This window comes from Triturus cristatus, chromosome 6 (genome assembly GCF_964204655.1).
Source record: "Triturus cristatus chromosome 6, aTriCri1.1, whole genome shotgun sequence".
Taxonomy (NCBI): domain Eukaryota; kingdom Metazoa; phylum Chordata; class Amphibia; order Caudata; family Salamandridae; genus Triturus; species Triturus cristatus.
This window is the reverse complement of record NC_140589.1, coordinates 521,716,227-521,739,829: the sequence shown is the minus strand read 5'-3', so window position 1 is coordinate 521,739,829 and position 23,603 is coordinate 521,716,227. Positions and strand designations below refer to the sequence as shown.

The 23,603-nt window shown below is 43.1% G+C and overlaps 1 protein-coding gene across 1 annotated transcript in view; it reads left to right on the top strand.

The window, feature by feature from the left end:
* LOC146817362 (CD109 antigen-like) overlaps nucleotides 1-23,030 on the top strand; it is a 469,596-nt gene extending 446,566 nt beyond the window's left edge. Inside the window, exons 32-33 of the mRNA XM_085610954.1 lie at nucleotides 8,060-8,162; nucleotides 21,255-23,030. Coding sequence (XP_085467080.1) covers nucleotides 8,060-8,162; nucleotides 21,255-21,472 — 321 coding nt within the window. The 3' untranslated portion in view covers nucleotides 21,473-23,030. The remainder of the gene's footprint in view (nucleotides 1-8,059; nucleotides 8,163-21,254) is intronic.
* Nucleotides 23,031-23,603: the final 573 nt, after the last annotated feature.

Here is a 23,603-nt window from a genome sequence, read left to right as displayed (position 1 = left end):
TGGCCTAACTCTCCCCTTTTAATACATATACGTCACCCCTAGAGTAGGCTCTACGCCGCCCATAGGGCAGAGTGCATTGTATTTAAAATTTGGACACATACCTTTAGGTTTTACATGACCTGGTAGTACAAAACTCCTTGTTGGGCCTGGCCCTTTCTGAAGGGTTACCCCCAAACGTTTTGCCTTCCTACTCCCCTTTTTCTGACCTCATTTGTGTTAGTTTTAGGGCTCTGAGCACTTTACCCCTGCTAACATTCTCTCCCTAAAATGTGGTAACAGGCTTATCCATAATTGTCATATTTAATTTACTTATAAGTCCCTAGTAAAGGACACTATATGTGCCCATGGTCTGTAACTTAAGTGCTACAAGAGGGCCTGCAGCACTGATCGTGCCACCCACCTCATTAGCCCTTTAAACACATCTCAGCCCTGCCATTGCAGAGCTTGTGGGTGCAGTTTTAAACTGCCATTTTGCACTGACAAGTTAACCTACTTGCCAGGCATAAACCTTCCTTTTGATTACATGTAAGTCACCCCTATGGTAGGGGCTAGACAGCCCTAAGGGCAGGGTGCAGTGTATTTGAAATGTAGGACAAGTTCTTTTCAGTTTTACATGCCCTGGTAGTGAAATACTCTTAAATTTGTTTTTCACTACTGCAAGGCCTGTCTCTCCCATAGGTTAACATTGGGACTACCTTGTTACATTTTATACGTGTAATTTCCAATTAGGTAGAAAGATAGACATTGGAAGTTTGGTTTCTCTGGACTTACAATTTAAAATCCCAATTTATGGTGAAGTTGGATTTTAAGTTGCAAGTTTGAAAATGGCACTTATAGAAAGTTACATTAAAAAACAATGGGGTGACCCAAAATTATAACCTGAAGGACATGGGTAACTAGCGATACAGTCCACAATGGTCCTATCAGAGGAGAAAATACAATTATTTAAAAGGTGAAGGGCCAAATTTGATACCTCCTTCTTAGTTACTTTGAACAACCCCACTCAGAAGAATTACAGAGAATTGAGGTCAAAAGAATCCAGACACACACAAAAAGTTTTCTCTAGAGGTTTTGAAAATGTATTCTCAATTCATGATATACATGTAAATTACCATAAATTCTTAGCTCCAGAAATATTTTAGTGATAGAATAGTGTTCATAGAAGGTGCTTGTGTAGATATAGAGAAAAGAAAAGGACGGGGGGGGGGGTGTAAGGACCCATTACATATTACATATTTCTTCATACAGTAGCCTGTCCCAACATTTTCATCACAAAACGGAATTGCGCGCTATATCAGTTTCTAGAGGTCTGATAGCCTTCTAATAAGAGAGATCTTTTCTCTCTTGTTTATGTTTAATATTTTGGGGGTGTTTTAGCTAAATAACTAGGTGAACTTAGGATTTAATAAAATACTAGATGATGCTCAGTAGTACTGAACTAGCAATGCTTTTCATGTTGAACAATCTTAGACTACTGGCAGATAATGTTCAGTCAAGTGCCCTTATTTTATTAGATCTTTCAGTAGCATTCCATACTGTGCACATGAAATTCAGATGAATCAGATGCGCTTAGTGGGTATAAAGGACAATGTCCTAGGTTCACCTCCTTTTTATCTATGACAAGTTCAATAGTTGATGCTACGACAATTCTGTTCCTTTCCTATTTCATGTTCCTATAGTGTCCCTCAAGGGTCAACCTTGTCCCCATTTCCCTTTTAATATCTATGTGAGACCTTCATGTGCCATTATTATTTCCTTTGGTCTCAACATTGCTTTCTATGCTGATGATAAAGCTTTTATTCATATTTAGTAACACATCTATTGAGGTTTCCTTATTGCAAGGTGTTGCAAAGTCATCCTGTGGCCTGGCAACCCCCAATTTTTTTGCTGACTTGTACTGGTGGTAACTGACTCTGACTGTCCCGGGGCTCTGCCTAACCAGGCTCAGGGCCAGTGCTATGGTGAAAAAATAGTGAAAACACACACATACACGATGCTATACTATATATTAGAGTACACTTAATATTTGCATGACCTACCCTATAAGTTCCTAGTACATAATAGGGCAGGGGGATTAAAACTACCTTTAAGACCCTAGTATATAATAGGGCATGGCAGTCGAGAGGCCAGCAGCCCTTTCTGCACTTGCATGGGTAAAAGCGGCCTGTGTTGCAGCACTGCTTTTAAATGTAAATTGTGCCCAAACTCGACTTTGGTGGTAGGGACACATAAAAAATGACAGACTTCAATATTATGGCTTATTAGGTACCTCCAGGATCTCCCCTAGTTGTCCCGGGAGGGTAGGGGGGCAGGTACCTATAAGGAGGGCCCTTATAAAAAAGGTTTTATATGCACTGTGGATAGATAAATTGCACATTTCAGTTCCCCCATTGTAGCAAAGTGCTTCTCAAAATCTACTTTTGTGCTAGGAGAACTGTGGAGTGAGGATCTATACTATTTTTTTGCATATTCAAGACCCCTAAAGTCTCCCCTAGGTATCCCAGAGGTGGGGGTCATGTAGCTATAAGCAAGATACTTATAAAATATGTTTTATATTCCCTGGTGTTGGAGAAATTGCACGTTTCATTTTCCCCATTGTAGATCCGAATTCATATAGGTTAACATGGCAATAGTTTATTAATGAATAACTATCGCTTGGAATTCATACAAAATATCATTCAATGACTTAGGAGAATGGTATTGACAAATTGCTATTGTTGAATTAATCCTAAACTATACAGAAAGGAGTTATAAGACTTTCTTGTCCGTAAGCCAAAATTCAGCCTTCCTGTGGTCTCCCCTGATTGGTGAGAGTTGAGAGGATTAGCCAGGCTGCTTTCATGAAGTGATATGTGGCTCACCAAGAGAGAGGCTATCTGTGTTAGAGAGAGCTCAGCTACACATGCATGCTAGAGCAGGGGGAAGGGGTCATAAACCATGGAGGTTCAAAGGGGATAGGACAGGCAGAGAACGCCATATAACTCCCAGCCCTATGACCAAACCAGACTGCAGGCTTAAGGCAGGAATTTGTAGATGGCAGAGGGAGGAGAGCTATGGAAATGAGCCATACTGGAGGTGGGATTAACTCGTTCTTGCTCCTCTGCTGCAAGTTCAGCCATATTCAATTTTGGCAAAATAGAGCTTTCTGGGAGAAGATTTTGCCACACTTTGGAGGAAGTGGTCATGCTCTGGGGTGTTGACCTGCCCCTCATTGGACAGGAGTGCTCTTGTGCTTGACCCCAGAGACCACTAAATACATATGTGAGGAATGCAGAGCATCTCAGATTTGCTGCTTGAAACTTAGAGAAGAAGGATTTCCAAGGTGGAAACTTGATTGGTACCATCAGCACCTGCATTCTGACTGACTGCACCTGTTGCTTTATCTGGAACTACAGCCCTTTAGATGTACCTTGCTTCAAGAGGAATAAAGAGTGGACTCCCTGCAAGCTAGAAGTTATCAGAGCTCACCTGGACCATCACCATCAAGAATCCCCAGCGTGAAGTGTGTCCAGTGGATTTATAAGGATATTGTCTAAATGGATTGTGAGAACTGAAGTCCCAGACCCTTGGATTGTGTTTTGGACACTTTGGAATCCCCGGAGGAACTTCAGGAAGAAGTTCTAGAAGTTTGGAGAAGTTTGGAGCAACTTTGGAAAAAAGCTCTAGAGAGGGACCGACTCAATCGCAAGCGCCAAGCCGGCAACCTTCAACCACGAGCCAGCGTGCCCTGCTTGTTCATCCCTCTGAAAAGCTCCAGCGGTCCTACTTCCAGAGTTTGACAGGGATCTCCCTTACTGAATTGATGTTTTTAAATACTTTACATACCTGTCTCTTAAGTTATGCCTGCCTGCTTGCAGCCAAGCTATCAAGGGTTGAGCAAAGGAATAATTGAATGAGCCCTATTCTGAGCCCTAGACAGGGTTAGTGGCCTTATTGCCAGTGGTAGATATATACCACACAACATGCGGTCCCTCAACAAATACGCCACAGAAATCTGGGACCAACTCGACGCCAACTCTTCAGACATCGTCTTCTTCACGTAAACCTGAACCAAACTCTGCTCCGGACAAGACATCGCAATCGCCATCCCCGACGGCTGGAAAATTACCCACAAGGACCACCCCGACCGCCCAGGAGGAGGCATTGCCATTGTTTACAAAACCACACACACTGACCACACACTCTAATGACCTAATGGTGACCATGGAACCCCTCCTCTTCCAGATCCGCACCAACCCCAACACCACCCTCTGCAGCACCTTCGTCTACAGGCCCCTGGGCCATGAACCCCTTATTCATCTATGCCATTGTAGACCTCATCGCACCCCAGGTTCTCACATCCACCAACTACATCCTACATGGAGGCCTCAAGTTCCACCTGGACAACCCAAGTGACCAGAACACCACCCCCGTCCTAGGGAACCTTGCCAACATTGGACTCAAGCAGCTAGTCACCACATCAACCACATAGCCGGACACACGCTCAAGCCTGTCTTCTCCGCCAGCAGGATCTTCAACTACAGCCACACCATAGAACTCTACAGGACCGACCATCATTGTATACCTCAGGCCTTCACCATGACCACCGTACACCACCGCCATCATTGCCCTCCCCACCGTTGCAGCTGGATCAAGGCCACCGAAGAACTTCTCATCAACTCCCTCAGCACCACCACTCCGCCAATGCTTACAGACACCAACACTGTAGCGCGCAACCTCTAACCATGGATTTCCAATTGTGCCGATACCCTGGCAGCCATCAAGAAAAGACCAGACAAACAACACTCCAAGAAGGCCAACTTTTTCACTCCCGACCTCCACTAGTCCAGACACACCTGCAGATGTCTCAAGTAGAAATGGAGCAACAACATCAATCAACTCCGCAACACAGTCACCCTTGCACCATGGCGCAAGGGTGCCTGCGTTGGTGCACGGCAGCCATTGTGCCCCATCGTACAAGAAAAAGACAGGGGGGTAATCTTGAGCCCCTTCTGGCAGTTTAACGCCGCCGGCGCTTCATTTTCTTGACATACTTGCAGCGTGAATCTTGCACCACGTTGCGCCGTATTTACAAAGTGACATCTAGGCATATGCTTGACCTTGTGAAGCCCTGTGCCACATTATACCTGCGTCTGGTATGTATGCAGGGTGGGCGCTCCCACGCAACAAAGCCTTGTAGGATTGGTGCTGTGAAGTCTCTTAGATTTCACTGCGACAATTCTAGGGCACCACTGCATCAAAACCTTACGCTTGCCTCATGGCAGACACAAGAGTGACGCAGTGCCATAGGGATAGGCTAGCCCCATGCATTACTGGAGGTGCTTCATGCTTGCAAGACAACTGTAGCAATGCGTGACTTTAGCGCTGCCTGATACGTTAGGATTCCAGACGTAGCTGTCATTAATTGCGACATGGAGCGCCGTACTTTGAATATGGCGCATCCATGATGTCTTTGAATATGGCGCATCCATGATGTCTCAAGGAGGGCGCAGTGAACAGTGTTGCAATCCTGTTTTGTTGCAGTGATGCAAAACTTTCATGAATTAGGCCCAGGAACGCACCCTATCTTATTGATAGTGCGCATTCCTGCCCTATTGTTTTGTCGCAAGGCAGCGCAGCAGCATTCCATGCAGCTCTGTCCAGAATCAAAATATCTGAAATGAGGCCCCAAGTGTTTGCACCAATTTTAAGACCAGATATTTACTGGTCTTGAAAACCTTGAACTGGACTTAGCTGCAGTTTAGGGGGGGTTTATCACAAAGTGGGGTTAGCGGCAGTTTTTGCACGGGAACACCCACCATGCATCTCATTTTCGTTAAGTCCCGCACACAGAAGTGGCGATCTTAAAAATTATTTTTACGCTGGAAAGTGCAGCTAAATGCAGTTAGCGGCAACTTGTAAATACGGCGATAAAAAAAAATCCGCCGTAACATCAAAAAATGGATGCTACAGCGCCGTTAAGTTCTTGTACATATGCTCCCTGGTTTGTTGTAAAACATTCTAAAAGACCTTAAGGCTACCTTGCTCAATAACCATAAGGGCAACTTAGAGAACAAATGTGGATTTTCAGGTGTTAAAATTGAAGTATCAGAAAAATCATACAAAATAATGCACTCTGCATCAAATGCATCTAATAATAATCCCCGGGCCTCAATGGAATACCGCTAGCACTGTTCACTCATGGTAGGGGAATGTAATTGTGTGTATTGAGAATATTTAAGGATCGTGGGGACAAAATCGAGCATCACCCTCACCAATAGTTTAAGAGTTGCGCTAAAAATAAACAAATTAAAAGGGGAGGTCATGGATAAATACAATGCATGCTGACAGATCTTCCTAATCAAAGTAGAGGTAAAGGCATTCACAAAATGTTAAACCAGCAGATGCCTTAAAGTTCGCCCCTGGCCCACCTTGTTGTCTTTTTTGATGTCTAGTAAATCAAGCTGGCATAATCTACTGATATTCCAACATATGCTTGCAATTACGGACTTTATAAAACAAACTCTGGCAATTTTATCATGCAATGGCAAAAATACTTTTTATCCTTTAGTCTGGAAATATACGTGTTAGTTTCTGTAAAAAATGTGTCCCACCAGACGTCTATAAAAAGGGTAAATCAACTATAAACAAATACGGAGGTTTAAATAACAGAATGTTTCAAGGACCTTACTGTAAAGGGATATCTGATAGCGATTTTATGTCTCCATTGTTTTAGTGGGCCATTTTTTACATAGACCACTTCCTCCTTCATTTGGTACTCTGCAACTCTCAATTATTAGCCCTGTCAATTGGCATGCTTTGACAAGTGTCCTCTTCCTGAGATGCTAGCAAGTAAGGCGACTGAGAGAGGATTTGCTCACATGGAAAATTATAAACTGGTGGTAATTTCTTCCTTTGTGAGTGAATCCACTTAAATGTAAGTTCAGGTACTGTCAATTTAGATATGCCAGTACATTTGAGGATCTGTCTCGATAAAATTACTTTTAATTTTGGACATAGTATTTGTATCTTTTTTTTTTATAAATCACTCATTTTTGTCACCATTGTTTGATTGTCTCATGTGTGTTGTGTATTGTAAGAATCGTGTTTTCTCACGTCACGTAATACATTTATGCAGCTTCTTGAAGTACATATATACTTTTTAACTCGTTTTCCTTGGAGGTGACTTGTAAAGATACAATGTAATAAGAAAGTTGTTATTTATTTTATATGGAGCATAATCAGTTCATAAAATAACTCCCCACTATAAAACATTGTACTTCCTCTTCCCATCCGCTCTAATTTATTGAATAAATATAGTTTAGTAAAGCTCTGGGTTGGTATCAATTGTTGTAGACTATTGCCTCGCACTTTTCTTGATTTAACAGCCTTCTTGTAACACTTGCTTCTTTCCTTCTATCAAATGCGATTACCTTGGTATTTCTGATTTTGTTTATGCACTTTTGTAAAGGCAACTGATTTTTGTGTAGTTATCACTGTTACTGTTACATCCAAGCCCTAACTGTCCTCGATGCAGCACTTAGGAGGGCACGTTCATACAGATGGCATGGGATTTGCCCTGTGCTTGTACAATACTGGACATGGATCTATCACATTCTTGGGAAAGTGATAGGGTAACTCATGTTGAGGCATCCTAAGGTGACATTATTAGAGATAATATACGATTGGAGAGGCCTAGGGAGCATGCACACTCTGGTGGGTCTAGGTCTGCTTGTGGCAAAATGGGACATAGCATGACACTGGAGGTTAGACGTAGGTCTCTCGATTAATGATTGGCTCAGAGGAGTGAACTACTGCATCAGGTAAAAAAAGAATGTGTACAGGACCGGGGTATGCTCAAAGAAGCACAGTAAGATTGGGAACCGTGGTGAGACCATTTTAAGGGGGTGGAACACGTCAACAGCCATAAATGTAAGCAAGTGAAGCTACAGAAATCCAGTATGAATGGCAGTTATATTTCACACACTTTGAATCATTTCAGGGATTTTTTAAACAACCAAAACGTTTTAAAGCAATGTTGTAAAAAACACAATGTCACTGTTGATATTGATGTTTACAGATCAGTGGGACACCAGTTTGCGTAGGAGTTCCAATGCTTCGGGATGCCAAAGTATCAAGTTCCCAAGAAGCCATCATTTCAATCGTGGATTATTATAAACCAAGTAAGTTTAAGAGGAATTCATAAATGTTTACAGTAAACCCAGCATGTGTTTCTTCACTTATCCTGGCACGTCCATTCCCCATAGTGTTGGAACCCTCCCTATGAATACTGTTATACAAACAAACGCTAATATTGGATGCAATGTTTGAAAATAAACTATGTTATAGATGGAGGACTATGAATAGTTGGAATGTTTTTCACCAAGGGGTTCTGAGGGACATAAAAGAAACAGAAATGTCACACCGTTCACATGGGGATATTCACAATGAAGTGGCGGTGAGAGGGGTTAGCCTCCTTGGCTTAATGCCTCTCACCGCCACTTCGGAAACTCCAGGCTGCACCCTATTCTCAAGAATGTGGTGCAGCCTGGCAATATCCCCTTTTTCCACAATGCCCACCCCAATTCGCACCCCCAGGCATGAGTAAGCCTTTTTAGGCAGAGGTTGGGGCAGAGGGCGAGGGAGAAGAAGAGGGAATCAGCAGGAAAAGCGGGTCCAGTGGGAGGATCCACAACAGCAGGTATACGAAACCCGGAGGCACACGAACAACAAAAAAAGACCCTAGTGGTCAATTTGTCTCCGAGAATACTCAACGAAACGGAAAAGGAGGTCCTAGAGAAAGGTCTGGGTTTTGTTCCCACACCGCGGGTTGATCATTTCAAACAAACATGTGAACTACACCAATTTTTTCGAAAATTACACCTCAAAGCATTTTTTGATGGCAAAGACTACCAACGGGAAGAAGACTCTGGACTTCATAATCCATCCACTTTCACCCCTAACAACGGGATGATTCCCACTGAAGTACTAACATAAGAGCAAGCCGTACTCCAAGAGGTAAAAGCTCTCACTACCTCTAGACCTTTTAACAACATGTCCAAGAAAGAGATGCTTGCCGTAGAATCCTTAGCAAATTACCCCACTATTGTAATCAAACAAGCTGACATAGAGGGAGCGACAGTGATAATGGCAACCTCGGACTACAACACTGAGTGCCTCAGGCAATTGAGTGATAGGCATTACTACACCCCTATTGCCATAAACCCCACACAACGCCTGAAGAATACCATCACGGGCATTGTTGACTCAGCCGAAAATCAGGGTTGGCTGAGAAAAAAGGAGGCCTTATTCCTAAATAAAAAAGATGCCAAGACCCCCTACTTCTACATTCTCCCAAAGATTCATAAGGGGATCACACCGGTACCAGGGAGACTTATCATCTCTGGCATAGGCTCGATCTTGGAACCTTTATCACAGTTTTGGGAACACTTCTTACAACCGTTGGTGAAACTTGTACCTTCCTACTTGCAGGACACTACGGATGCATTACGCTTACTCGATCAATTTCAAAGGGCAGACGAGATTGACTTCCTCATCACCCTCGATGTAGAAGCCCTCTACACTAACATCCCACAGAGGGCTACCCTTGAGGTGATTGAGGAAGATCTGAACCTGACTAACTGGGAATCAGCTACACCTCCCAGCTTTGTCATGGAATGTGCAGCACTGGCTTTGACTGAAAATTTCTTTGAATTTAAGGGGCAACTTTACCATCAGACCCAAGGTACTTCAATGGGGAGTACCTTCGCCCCTAGTGTGGCATGCCTTTATATGGCAGCTTTTGAGAGACAACATATCCATCATGACTCCAACCCCTACCATGAGAACATTATGATTTGGAAACGTTTTATTGATGATATCCTTATCTTTTGGAAAGGGAGCTCTGAATCCCACAACGAGTTCTTAAAATGGATCAATAACCTCAATCCATTTTTAAACTTTACCATCACTGTCTCCCCCACACACATATCTTTTCTAGACCTCACCATTAAAATCGAAGCAGGTCACTTGGTCACTACCATGTATAGGAAGAGCACTGACCGCAATAGCCTTCTACATTTCAACAGTCATCACCCCAAATCAATTTACCCTTTGGACACTTCCTTAGGATAAGAAGGAATTGCAGCATGGTGAATGATTTCAAATTCGAGTCTGAGACCCTTGCAATGAACTTGACAGCTAGAAACCACCCACCAAAGAGCATTGCACTTGCAAAAAAACGATCACGCAATAACAATAGAGAGGCCCTTTTGGAACCTAAAGTCGTGAGTGTGTCTGAGACAGAGACGCTCACTTGCGTCACAACCTTCACACCTATTTCCAATAGACTTACCAAAGTTTTGAAAAAACACTGGGGCATACTAAATACTGGGTCCTTAGATCTAGAACAACCACGTTTTGCATTCAAACGCTCAAGAAATCTAAGAGATATGCTCATTAAGACGAGGCCCAGACCCAAAACTACCATTAGACAGGCTACACTTTGGCAGTTACCAACAGTCACCGGCCATTTCCCCTGTGGTTCCTGTGCGGCTTGTGCCTTCACTTCCGTACACAAGACGATCACATTGAATGGGACATTCGTCTGGGAAATGAGAAGTCACACAAACTGTAACACGGCTAATTGCATTTATTTACTCACTTGCCCATGTGAGCTCTACTATGTGGGCATGACTACTCGCCCCATCAGATTGCGCATTTCAGAGCACTGCAGCAATTTTCGCTGCCGTAAGAACAACACAAAAATGTGCGCTCATTTTTTGGAAAAAACACATTCTCCGGACTCCCTCAAATGGTTAATCCTGGAAACTACACAGAACTCTACTAAAAACAGCCTGTTCACCAAAGAACAAAGATGGATACACCGCTTGTCCACATATGACAGAGGTCTCAACGACGACATCCCCTGGAGTTCCATCCGAATCTAGGTGGCCTTATGAGTATTTACATTTCTCATATTAGAACACTTAATTGTTCGATAGCGCTTACATCCACATATAATTCAGACACCCATCATGGTTAAGATTATGGTCTTTTTGTCTTTACCAGTAGTTATGTTACTAACTGTTGAAAGAAGCCTCTTCTATACGAACTTCGCTTCACTGTGACATGTGAGCAGTCTCTTGTGTTTTGTACTCGTTCACTAACCTCGTTTTTTAACTTGGTCTCTTATGTGATTTTTTGTCTCAATCCTCACTCCTAAGAGCGTCCGATAGGATTTTCAAGCCTAGTTACAATATTTGGAATCACTAACCTCAGCGTTTTCCCTACTGATTTTATTGTCTAAATATACATGTATTACAATTAACACACATTTTTGGTTTCCGACTTATTATCAAGCACCAATCTGTGTTGAGATAACATAAGGTTTCTAGCTTCTTATTGAATCCTTTAAGACGCCATTCCAAGATGGCCGCGACATTAGCCACACAATGGATTAGGCGTAATCCGTTGCTCCACCCATACCTCTAGACACGTGACCTGCGTCATTCTTTTAAACCCGGGGAAGGATGTTTACCTTCACCTCCCGGGACCCGGTGGACAGGGCAGGTCGACTTTTGAGCACAACGCGCATCAACTGTAAGTAAAAATAGGGACTTTGCCCCTCAGATATTCCTAGTTGCTTTTTGCCAAAACTTCCCTGATAATTACATTCCTATCATTGGTCGTCTCTCCGATTCGAAGGAACAGCACACCCCTGTTCTTCAAAACAACACGTTAACTTACTTCCTGTGTTCTCGTTTTGTGACTGACAGTTAGCGGGCTCACACTAATAGATGTATTTTTCAACTTTTTTACAACTTAATAGCGTTCAGCTACCCACCCCCTTTGTCCTCCACTGCTTCTGCAATAACACCATTTTTGTAGACAGGGAGATTTATACACCTTCGTGTAATTCACACTAACGTCGAGATCGTTTTTTGGCACAATATCGCCCTCTTCGTATCTGTTACCACAGACAACACATAATTTTCGCTGACACAAGCAGTGTTTGTCTCTACAGCATTCTACTTGAGTACATCTAAGAACTGATCTTGCAATCCCACAACCAACCTTCCCCTGCACACCTCGCAGTCTCACGACTGGCTTGAGCCTATACAGGGAACCATATCAGACATTGTCCACAAGGGCACTACTGTTCAAGAGAGACTGTTCTACTTTTTACTGTTGACATACAAATTGTGTATCTGCTTAGTCCTACAACCTTTAGGTATCAAGCGCTATGCAAATCCCACCGGGTACTGTTGATGCCTGGGGATCATACTGATAAGGGTGAGTACCTTACAATGTTTCTGCTGCATCACTGTATTCTATAGGGGCTTATAGACACATTAGCTCACTATGGAAACCCACCACTTGTTTTTCATTATTTTAAAACTTTAACGTAATAACGTTCACTTCACAAGTTTCATGATTAGAAGTCAGAGTCACCGTTAGACCGTGCCTATGCTTATTGTACCACCTCAACCTGAATGATATCTTATATGTTTTTGTCTCCTCCAATAGGTAGATCCAGGTACTATAACCATTTGACACTACTATCATGAGTAGATAATTTCACCACACAATTTAGGTGTAGATAATTATTATTGTTTAGGTCCTGAAGAATCGCGAGGATAATAATCCTAGAGCGAGAAACATGTTGACCCACACTGAGTAAAACGCGGAATTACACTACACGAGACATTACACTCGGGTTAGTGCCTTGTTTTTTGTTCTTTATTTTTTAATTAGGGCAGGAGACCCCCAGAATAAAACTTGCTTACTTCGGCACTCCCATCCCTATTTTAATCTATTTCACTATTCTACACTACTCTGCCCCCACACTCGCACTTCATCATACGGCATTCGGATAAAAAGATCTCCGACAAAGAGCCCCTATTATAGGGAGCCCGTCGGGTATTGCACCGCCGACCCAACGAGGAGCAGCCCAGATGATGAAGCATGACACCTGCAAGGGTGTGTGAGGGCATTATTATCCGGAATATGGACTCCCCACACGGACCCCAATCCTCGGGGTAGTTGGGATTCCTGTCTTCCCTGACTCTGTACTTCCGTACGTTTTTATAAGAGAGGAACGGCATAACTTCCATTTGTATAGCAGCCTGGCGTTTCCCTCATCGACGGCGCTAAATCTCACAACTTAACACCAGAACAGGCAGCCTTGCACCAGAGCACAAGGGTGTCTGCGAGCAGGAAAGTTTGTTAATACACAGGAAGGTGTCCCTTCTTGTACATTAACAAACCGAAAATGCCAGTTTGCTTCTTCCATGTGTGCTGCTTTCTCCTCGTTTAGCCACTTTAAGACCTTATTTTTCTAGGTCTTAAGTTTGGCGCTGCCACCTATTATCGCCGCCCTTGATGATAGGCGGTAGCGTCAAACTCAATGTGTGTTGCAGCGGTACGCCCACTGTAACACCCACTGCACGCCCCCTTTCACGCTAAGTTTAGCGTTAAAGGAGCCCTATTCTCAAGGCAACGGTAAGCCACTTAACGTGGCTTTAAGCCACGTGAAGTGAGTTAACGCTGCCTTGAGAATAGGACTCTGGCCTTATCGCCATGGGAACGTCAACAAAAGTGACGTTCCTGTGGCGATAGGGGCTTGTGAATATGTCCCCAAGTGTTTTTGTCTCTCCACAATTGTTTATCAGGGGTGCACTTCATCTGGTTTCCTAAAATGTTCATTCCAGTCCAGTATCTTCCCAGGAGTAGCAGAACATGGAAAAGAGCAGAAGTCACATCTTCTAACCACCTTTATCCACATCATCTCCTTACATCAATCGTCGCATCTTGAGTCACTGCACCAAGCCACACCTCACTTATTTTCGCCATGTTGACACATACTTGGGGTTAGATCTCCAGTTTAAGATTTTTCCAGGACAGCCTAGCAGCTGTCTAGAGTAATGTGAGGCTATGAAACAGAAACACAAATTATGTACATTTCGTAAAGCTAAACTGCAACATTGTCTTTAGATTAACAATACAATGCATCTATCTTTTTTCCGGGAACCAACATACCTCATACTAAATTCAAAACTAAGTTTGATCTAAAACCTGGTTCCTAAAGTGGCTCTAGAACATATGTCCACCTCACGTAATCAAATGGACCTATTTGGTTGCATACGTAATGGTATGCTCCTTCGGTGATCAGTGGAAAGTCTTACATTTTTACATTGCTTTTCATATGCACTACAGGTATACAAAGTGCTTCATAATGTAAGAAAGATACTCCTGGTGTAAAAAAAAAAAGCAAAAGGTGACAAAAAGCCTTGTGGAATTGATAGTCTGTCTTGTGGAGCAGAATACAATAGCTGAAACGAATTAAATGAAATGGCTGTATGCAAAAATATCATGAGGTGAACAGTGAGGGGTTGCGGAATGTGTTGAATGTTGAAAAACAGAATGGGGTAAGGATGTGCAGCTGAAGAGCAGGTGGGTTGATAATAAGGAGACAAAAAATGCCTCATCATTCAAGAGAAAAAGAGTAGACAGCACTTTGCTTCTCAGGATAATAAATTAAAGCAAACAGGTGCAACTATTACCTCAAAATTAATCCACAAGTTTGTACGAAAAGACTTATCATAAGATGAAGTGTATAGTACAAGATGTAATATTGTAATATTGTCACTTGGTTTTATGCACTTATATGGATTTATATCCCTGCATGGCTCATTGTGTCACTAGCATTGTCGGTTTATTTTCATTTCCAACTGTTTATTTAAAAAAATTGGATCACAAAATATGACCTGGTTTTCATAGGAATAATGGTGATGACAGATAGGTTGGGTTCCTGTGTCACACTTACTCTATGGAACCCAGCCAACATCAGCACCTGCCCATAATTCCTGCATCATCGTCCTACCTGTAATAACCTAAGGCGCAATGAAACCCCCAGTTTTAAGTTGAAGAGCACCGGCTAATTTCGGAGCGCCAAATGACATACTGAATTGTGAGACTGATAACGAATGAATATGTGCATGGTGCGAATGAAACTAATACTTATCTCTGAAACATTGGACCCCCAAATTTAGGAGTTAAAAGTGGAATCCAATAGGTCCTGAAATTCAGAAATGTTATACTGAATGAACAATGTTGACCATATGGACGCAGGAGCACAGTTAATGCTTCTAGTGCATTAAGTATGTTTTTAATCTTGTCAGAGGTTCCTTCGAATAAAGTTTTGGTGAGGTATTATCTTTTATGTAATTTTAGCTTTTCTCTTGAGAATTGTCCCCTGCTGTCACTATTGATTAAAGGACATGCTTTAGGGATAGCTAAGAGCTCCCTCCAAAAGTGGGGTTGAACCCACCTGGTCTTAACAGCTATGCTGGGTATAGACCCAATGATGAAGCATGCCGTATGAATGTGGGTGAGGGTCAAAAAAACAGAGAAGTTTTGTCCTGACTACTGTGGTCAGAAGTAGGGATCTTTTCTAAAGACATACCTCTCTATTTTCATGATTTAGTTTAGAGAAAGCTGAGTTTGGTAACCCAAAAAACAATGTTCCCATTCCCTCATTTTTATAAACTAGGTTTGCACTACCCGTAAACAAATTAGGTGAATGCAGTGGCGGCTGGTGACATTTGAAAGTGGTGTGAGTAAAGTTATCATGGTACTGCACTGAGGCGAGCGAGCCCTAACAACTCCTCCGAGAAAATTTTGAAAAAAGAGTGGATAAATGGAGCATTTTCAAGCAAATTTGAGGAAGCAGGAAGGTTGATAAAGCACTTGCGAAAGTATTATGACAGGATCTGTAATAACATCCTTATATCCATCAACTCTACCCCAACACAAGTACAAACACACACTCAAACTCTTTCAAGTACACACATAAAGCACGAGTCACAAACATTTGTTTAGGCTTAAAGACCTATAAACAAAAAAGTATACAGAGACCGCTGCAGCTGCAAGCAAGCGTGAAATACTCGATTTACTCACAAAGTGACAAACACAAGACCCACAGCCAGACATACTGGGCCCGGTGCCACCTCATAAGCACCCCTGGTCACACCTTGCCCTTTCTGGGAGCTTCCAGGAGACGTGCTGGGCAGGATGAGGAAATACTGAGTGCTTGTCCCAGCAAGTCGAGTTTCTTTCTGTGTTAAAAAATTACCACCTTCCTTTTTCTGCCTCCCACTCATTTCTGCGTTTCGGTGTCTTTGTGTCTCACACCCTTCACCATCTCTGCACTTCACCCTCAGCTTTAGGTCTCCCCATCACTCTTTCTACCTCCTGTTTTCCCCATACAGCTCTGCCTGAATTGCACCCTCTTTCATGTTCATCCGCTCACTCTCTCCTAGCTGTCACTCTTACCACTCCCCTTTGCCCTCCCCCCCCTCTCTGTGAAACTCTCTCTCTGTCACTCTCCTCTCATTGCCACTCTTTCCACTCTCATTTGGCCCTTATGAATCTCATCTCACGCTCTTCCTCTCCATCCGTGTCACTCTCACCTTGCTGTCACTCTTTCCACTCCCTTTTGCCCTACCCTCCTTTCTGTGAACCTCTCTCTCTGACCTCCATCTCTGTCACTCTCCTCTCATTGCCATTGTTTCCACTCTCATTTGGCCCTTATGAACCTTATCACACGCTCTTTATCTCCATCTGTGTGACTCTCCTTGCTGTACCTCTTTCCACTTCCCTTTGTCCTGTCCGTCCCTGCAAATCTCCCTCATCTGCATCTCTGTCACCCCCTCTCATTGACACTCGTTCCCCTCCCCTCTGTCCCTTTCTCCTCTCTGTGAACTTCTCTCTCATCTCCATCCCTGTCACTCTCCTCTTATTGTCACTCGTTGCACTCCCCTCTGTCCATCCCTCCTCTCTGTGAACTTCTCTTTGAATGAACCATCCTTTCATTGTCACTCTTTGCACTCCCCTTTGCTCCTGCCCTTTCCATTTCTTGATCCGTGGCTACTTCTTCCCACTCTTCCTTTCCATCTCTCTCCTCTTACGCTTTTATTTTAACTCCCTGTCCATATTACCAACTGGCACTGACATAATTTTGTCGCACCTGAGTTTATTCAGCAGCCGAGCCGAGCTACTTTTAAGATAATGCGCTTCTTGTGACCGTACTCGCAGGTTGTGACTTTGGAGAAAACTGGTATTTAACGGTCTATTCAGGTTTGCCGGTTAAGAATGCAGTAATTTTCTTCGGGGCACATTTGAAAAATGCTCATGTGAATACGAAGTTTCAAGATTTTTTTTAAGGGTTAGACAACCTTTTTATGTTTAAATTAGCGAAAGATTTACAGAGACAGCACCCCGTGCCCCCACTTACATTTCAGTGAAAAAGAATACATGGGGCCCTATTCACTTGTGTTGGAGGCCCCGCAGTTGTGGTGGGGTGTGTGTGTGGGAAGTGGAGGGGGAGGTTAGAGAGGGGGTGACGCACATGTTACTGGATCTTCGCAGCGAGGGCCTGCGACGAGTGCGGGGTCACCCCTCGCACGACTGCGTTTCAAACAACCTCTGATTTCTCACTGTGTAAAACATGCAGAGTGAAATTGATGGGTACACTAAGAGAAGAAAATAAAAAATCGAGTGCCCTGGATCTGAGAGCAAGATTTCAGAGTAAAATATGTAATACAACATTTGGGACTATTTGAATCTATTGTTTTTGTGTTTATACTTTGAACTCGATTAGATAACATGAAGTAACAATCGATTGCTATTCCTAATTTGAAAAAGGCAGTGTACCATCAGAAGTTCCCATGCCCGTTATCCCAACCAAGACAATCAGATTGACCAAAACTAAGACACTAAGCAGCCTCAATAAGTCGGACACAGTGAAACAACCTACTACATATATGTCTATCTCGCTTCTTAACACATTACCAGCAACATCTGATACACAATAATATAGGACAGCGGTTCCTCCCTTCCCCACTCTGCCTACAGTGGTGGCTACAGGAAAGCATGGTAGCAAACGGACAGTCTCTCCTCTCTGGCCTCGGTCGCTGGTCTTTTTGCTGGGTTATGTACCTGTGAGTTTATGAACTCTACACATCGCCTGCACCTGCCCCCTGCTTACGTTTTATTGCCCCAGGGTGCTATCAGTAGTTGTGTCAGTCAGTCACTACTCGCAATACTAGCGGGAGAGGGGAGGAGGTCGCCGGGGGTGGGGGGGGGATTACAATTTAAAAAAGAAAGCTTACCAGACCAGGTCCGCGCGGCGCCTCTCTGCTTCTCGGCCGGGTCCCGTTGGCGCCTCTTCTAAGGAACAGCACTGGTTGGTGTCCCCTATAAGCCAATACTGACGCTGCTCCAGCAGCGCCAGCATTGGCTTAGAGCAGGGTGACTCACCGCCCGCCTGCCCATTAGGAGACCGAGGTTTGAGCCTTTGCTCAACCCTCGCTCTCCTAATGGGCATGCGCCAGCCACAGCAGACAGTAGTGCGCATGACTGGGCACGGAGCGAAAATTCGCCAACCTTCACCCAGCATGCGCACTGCTGCCTGCTGTGCGCTCTGCGCCACCCCTGGTCTGCTGCATGTCAGTCACTCAGCAGCATGACGCCGGACCGCCCTCCCCCTTCAGACTCTGAAGGGGGTGGGCAGTCCGAGTTCATGCTGACTGACATGATTGTCAGACAGTTCTCCCTCAGCGTCTCTAAACTTAAGTAGTAAACTGAGTCAGTTTACTTAAGTTCAGAGACGCCGAGGGAGCTGCCGGTGCGGGCGGCTTGTGGGGCAACGCCCCAGCACCCTTAATGGACGCACCGCCACTGGGTGAATGTAGATGGGAGGGGAGGGAGTAGCTAGAAGGAGAGAAGGCAGATGAAGTTGGAAGTGAAGGAACAAGGAGGAGGAACACTAGAACAGTGAAGGCAGAGAGAGAGAGTCAAGTGTACAAGATGGGTGTTGAAAGCTGGAGAAGTGCTTGTTACAGAAAACATTTGAATGAAAAAAGGAGGATGATGGTATGGAGGAGGCAAGAGGAAGAAAACATGAACATTGGATGCACAATAAGTAGGCTGGAGTACTAGCTGTTAGAAAGGGAGGCTACGTATCTGAGGTGTGTAGCAGAATAGGGAATCAGGAGGGTAGGAGGACAGGGAAGTTTTTGGGTGGGATCTCTACGTTTTTTCAGGAGATTGAGCCCTGCCATTGCATCCACTATTTTCTCTCCATTTTACAATTGGGGTCATCAACATGAAGATTACAGTCACCAAGCACTGGAAAGTTTGAGCATTGAAAGTACAAATGAGCTACTGCCTTAGGGAGCAATTGTCCAAAATTGGTAGAATATGTGGGTGGGTGCAAGATCAGTGCTCCAGAGAGAGAGAAATTGTCGGATATTTTATAAAAAAAATGAGCCCCTCAGCCTGACCCAGTTCCTCTAATTTGTTTAAACTGCAATGGAATTTTGAGTGGTGCATCACTGTCAATCCACTGCCTATGCCATAGTCCCGCTATAGCTAGAGCCAAGTTCAATCCTAAATTATTACTTAGCCATGTTTCAGTTAAAAACACTATATCCCAAATATTATTATTCAAAAGACCCCAAATATCCCACTTATGTTTAGGTAGGGATCTTACATTGATTAGGCAGGCCTTTGGCTCATTGCTTCCCTTACGTTTTACCTGCTTATCCAACTTGGGCAAACACTCCGTGACTTCTCTCGCAGTATGAAATTTAGAATTTTTACCTGGCTGAAGCAATCGACATGCTACACAACTGAAAGTATTGCGGTCGTCGGCCAAAATAAAGAAGAGATTGCAACATTTGTACCCTTTCCATGCCATTAAGTCTTCTTTATGATACGTAATTCTCACCTCACTGTCGGTATGGAAATGGGCAGTAGGGCTAGCTCTGCTTGTGATACGGTAGTGGATCAGTGCATACAGGCTTGCCTTTGGTGCACCTGTGGCATGACTTCGTTGGGCATCCGTGCTACTGCTGGCATTAAATGGGCATGGGAGGACAATTATGGATGAATCCTAATACTGATAGATCTATCCATGGTCAATGACCTGCTGAACACTGCAACCTACATTTTAGGCTTCATAAATAAGGTATACAAGATAATGCTCTCCTCTGGCTAACCAACTTTTATCAAGAAGATTACAGACCTCATTCTTGGCATCCTCCTACTCGATGAATAACAAATTGACATGTTTGGTCTCTCAAGACATAACTGTAGCCCTTTAAACACATGCACATTATTGGAGATGCACTCAGCACCATTCATCATTGATAATTTAGCATTACGAGAGTTTCTGAGAAAAGGAGATTCCAATTTAGTGGTGCTAAAATCATTTTGATCAGTTAGCTTTTGTGTGATCTACATTCCCAATGCAACCCCCACGAGCCACTTTAATGTTAAAGACGTACCCTAGTAAACCTTTGTGGCTCACCGCTCCAAGGAAGACATGCATATGTCTTCATTGTCCAGGAATTGGGATACTCATTCTATATTTATTCCGATGATACCCAGATCAGTCTCAGCTTGTACAATGCATCTATATTGAAATCATGACTTCAGTCTGGCTATATGGATGTGCCAGTTTGTGATAAAACCTAAGTTAGGCAAGGTCAAGGTAATGATCATACAAAATTTTCTTGGCATTTGTGCTAACCAATTCTGGCTAAATCTTTGGAAACGTGTCAGTTTGTGGTACCCATATGAGCAGTGCAGGTTTCTTACTTGAGCTGGCTTTCTCCTAGTGTCCTGTGTGTTCATTTGGGTTAATCCTACATTGTCTGTCTCAGCCATGATGGCCTTAGTTTAAATTATTATAATGCACTTTAGATAAGCATTCCAACACTGTTCTTTTCTGGATTAATTATTTAGGAGCATGTCTCACTAGCCGTTTGACTCTACGCTATCTACCATCTTAACATCTAATACCATGCAGAGCGTGTAGAGTTCAGCTACCAGCAATGGTGCTAATGACGTATATCCAATCTACTAAAACAAGTGTGTCCTCCTCTGAAGACATCCTACATCTTTAAGATGCTTGGTAGTGCATTCTCTGTCTGAGCTTCTGACTTATGAAATATTCCTCTTTTTACCCTTCCAGATATTGTTTTGTCCAGTTCACGCGCATTACTTATTCCTAACTCCTTTTCCGGTGTTGGTGCAATATATTTATCATAATAACCTGAATAACATTTCTACCTTACGGTTGAGGTACATGTTTAAAAAAATACATGTTGCATGCCTAGTCTCAGCATCTGTTTGCCCTGCTGTTAATTGCTCGTTTTCTGCACTTTGCTGTGGGTGCTTATGTGTTTTAACACACTTTTCTTTTGCAGGAACTCAAGTAGCAAGACTGTACTCTTCGAGTGTCATGAAATCCATATCATCGTGCTCTTTCTGCGGGATGAACTGCAGTTTATGTCTCCCAAACGTTACAACTGCTGGTGGAGGAGGCGGCAACAACAATGGGAACAATGCTGCCTCGGCTGTTGTATTGCACTTCACAGTTTACATTGTTTCCCTCGTCGTGTCTTTGACACATCTATCTCTGTAGTCAACGTTACAAATGAAAACTTTAGAACACTGTGCCACGTCATTTGTAAATATGAGCCTAGCGCCGGGGTCTTTGGCACAGCTTTGAGTTGTCTGCGCCACAGATCCACGGTCTCTGCTTGAGCATGAAGTGAGCACACAGATTGTTTTATGCAGACTCCCGGTGATGGCCAGCGAATGTTCCTAACTATTGTTATGCCCTGATGGCTTTTTTTTTTTACCCCTGCAACCAAATTTCATTTACAACTTGCTGTAAAATACAGGCTTAATGCCCAGCAGCAAAGTTACTACTGTATTTAAAGGTTTGACGGAAAAGCTGGCCAGGAACTTCCAGTTAACTTGGTTACTGCTGGTAGATTGTGTATTTTTGCAATGCCATCTTTTAGTTGCCGCTAATACTTGATGGTATTCCTGAAAAATGTTGTGGCAATTCACTCAGTCACCACCGAAGTGATAAAATGGTATGTCATTATATAGACTTAGAGCCTGACCTAGCGGTCTCTACCGGCCATTAAAGGCCCGCTCCAGTGTTAGAGGTCCTTTAACAAGGGAGCAGGCCTTTAATGGCCGGTAGAGCCCGCTAGGAGGGCTCTAAGGCTATTAAAATATTCCACCCCGGAGAGCAAAATATTCTAATTGGTTAAAACAAAGGCCTCTCGGGGGTTTAAATGCCCTCGGGCCCCAAGAGACTTTTGTTTTAGAATGTTCTTGTGCTTGCTTCTACCGGCCCGTAGAAGCCCAGAGCACTCTATTGTCTGCAATGGTGTGCTCAACATTCCAATGTTCTAATTTAAAATATATATTTTGCAGCTCTGCCAGATTAACAGCATATTCTTAATGAAGTCTTTGATTGGTGTATTTGCTCTCTATTTGCTCTGCTAGGACTTTATAATTGTGGTTTCCTAGAGAATCACTGGACAAAGGTCTCGTGACCTTAATCCAGCTATCACTCATTACTGATATTCCAGAGCACAGTTTTCAAATTCGGTTTGAGTCATGTTTTTACAATTTGACAGTAAATAAATTAAACTGACTGATAGATTTTAACATTTATGGAACTGCATCTCATGTATTAATATGCCCAACGAATAGCGTGCTTCTTGCGTTGGTAAATGATTGCTCCCAGCCTACTAAATAGGGATGAGAAAATGAAGGGAGACAAAGATGGGCCAGCTAAAGCTGTTTGTACCATGGCCTGCACGTTTCCGGGCTTGTCTGGGCCTGTGCACCCTAAGAAAATATATGAGTATTTCAAATAACAGGCGTGCCTCCTTTTCTGATCAATTTACCATGAGGCGGGTTTGAGCAGCTAACACCAGGTCACGCTATAAGTTGAAGCTTTTGCCAAATACTTCCCTGAACATGGTTTCAGTTTGATCTAAATGTCACAGAAGGGCCTTCCATGAAGTTTGTGACCTAGGCACAAGCTTCTGACAAGCTTGCCACAAGGCATTCATAGAAGTATAATGGCCCAGTTAAATTGTTTTAAAGATGTAGCTTAAAATCCTCAGTATAATTTATTCAGACATTCCAAAAACAAAAATAAAATGTTAGAACGACTCAGAAGGCTGTCTTCTTTTCTGAAGAGGAAATGAGGGGACGCTAAAAACTGTATATGCACACCAAGTTGCCGTGTAAATATACACGTTTTACCATGTACATTTGCCTTTTACTAATTTCTTCCTCATATTCTTGATTTAAATGATCTTGCGCCATATTGCACAGTTCTAAGATATATTAATTCATTCATTTAGAATGTTTGTCCTTTTCTCTAAAAACTCCACAATTAACTGGTTATGGTTAACTGGTTATGGTTAAAGTGATAATGTGATAAGACACTGAATCCCTAAATTCGTTTTTTTCAACTAACATAATGATTAAATGTGTTCCAATAAAAATAATTAAAGGGTTTATTGAGTTGTGTAGTCTACATATCTAGTCCAATCTCCCACCTTGCTTTAGTGGACTACTCCTGTGCAGGCGCTGCTTATAGAGGGACTATGCTAAAGGGTTGCATTATTTAGAGCTTTTGAAGTGCGACAAAGGCTCGTTGTTTGCTTTGGGCTAGTAAGTATTTATGGGATCTCTGAAGAGGAATTAGACCCGGTGATTAGCTTACTAGAGTAAACATT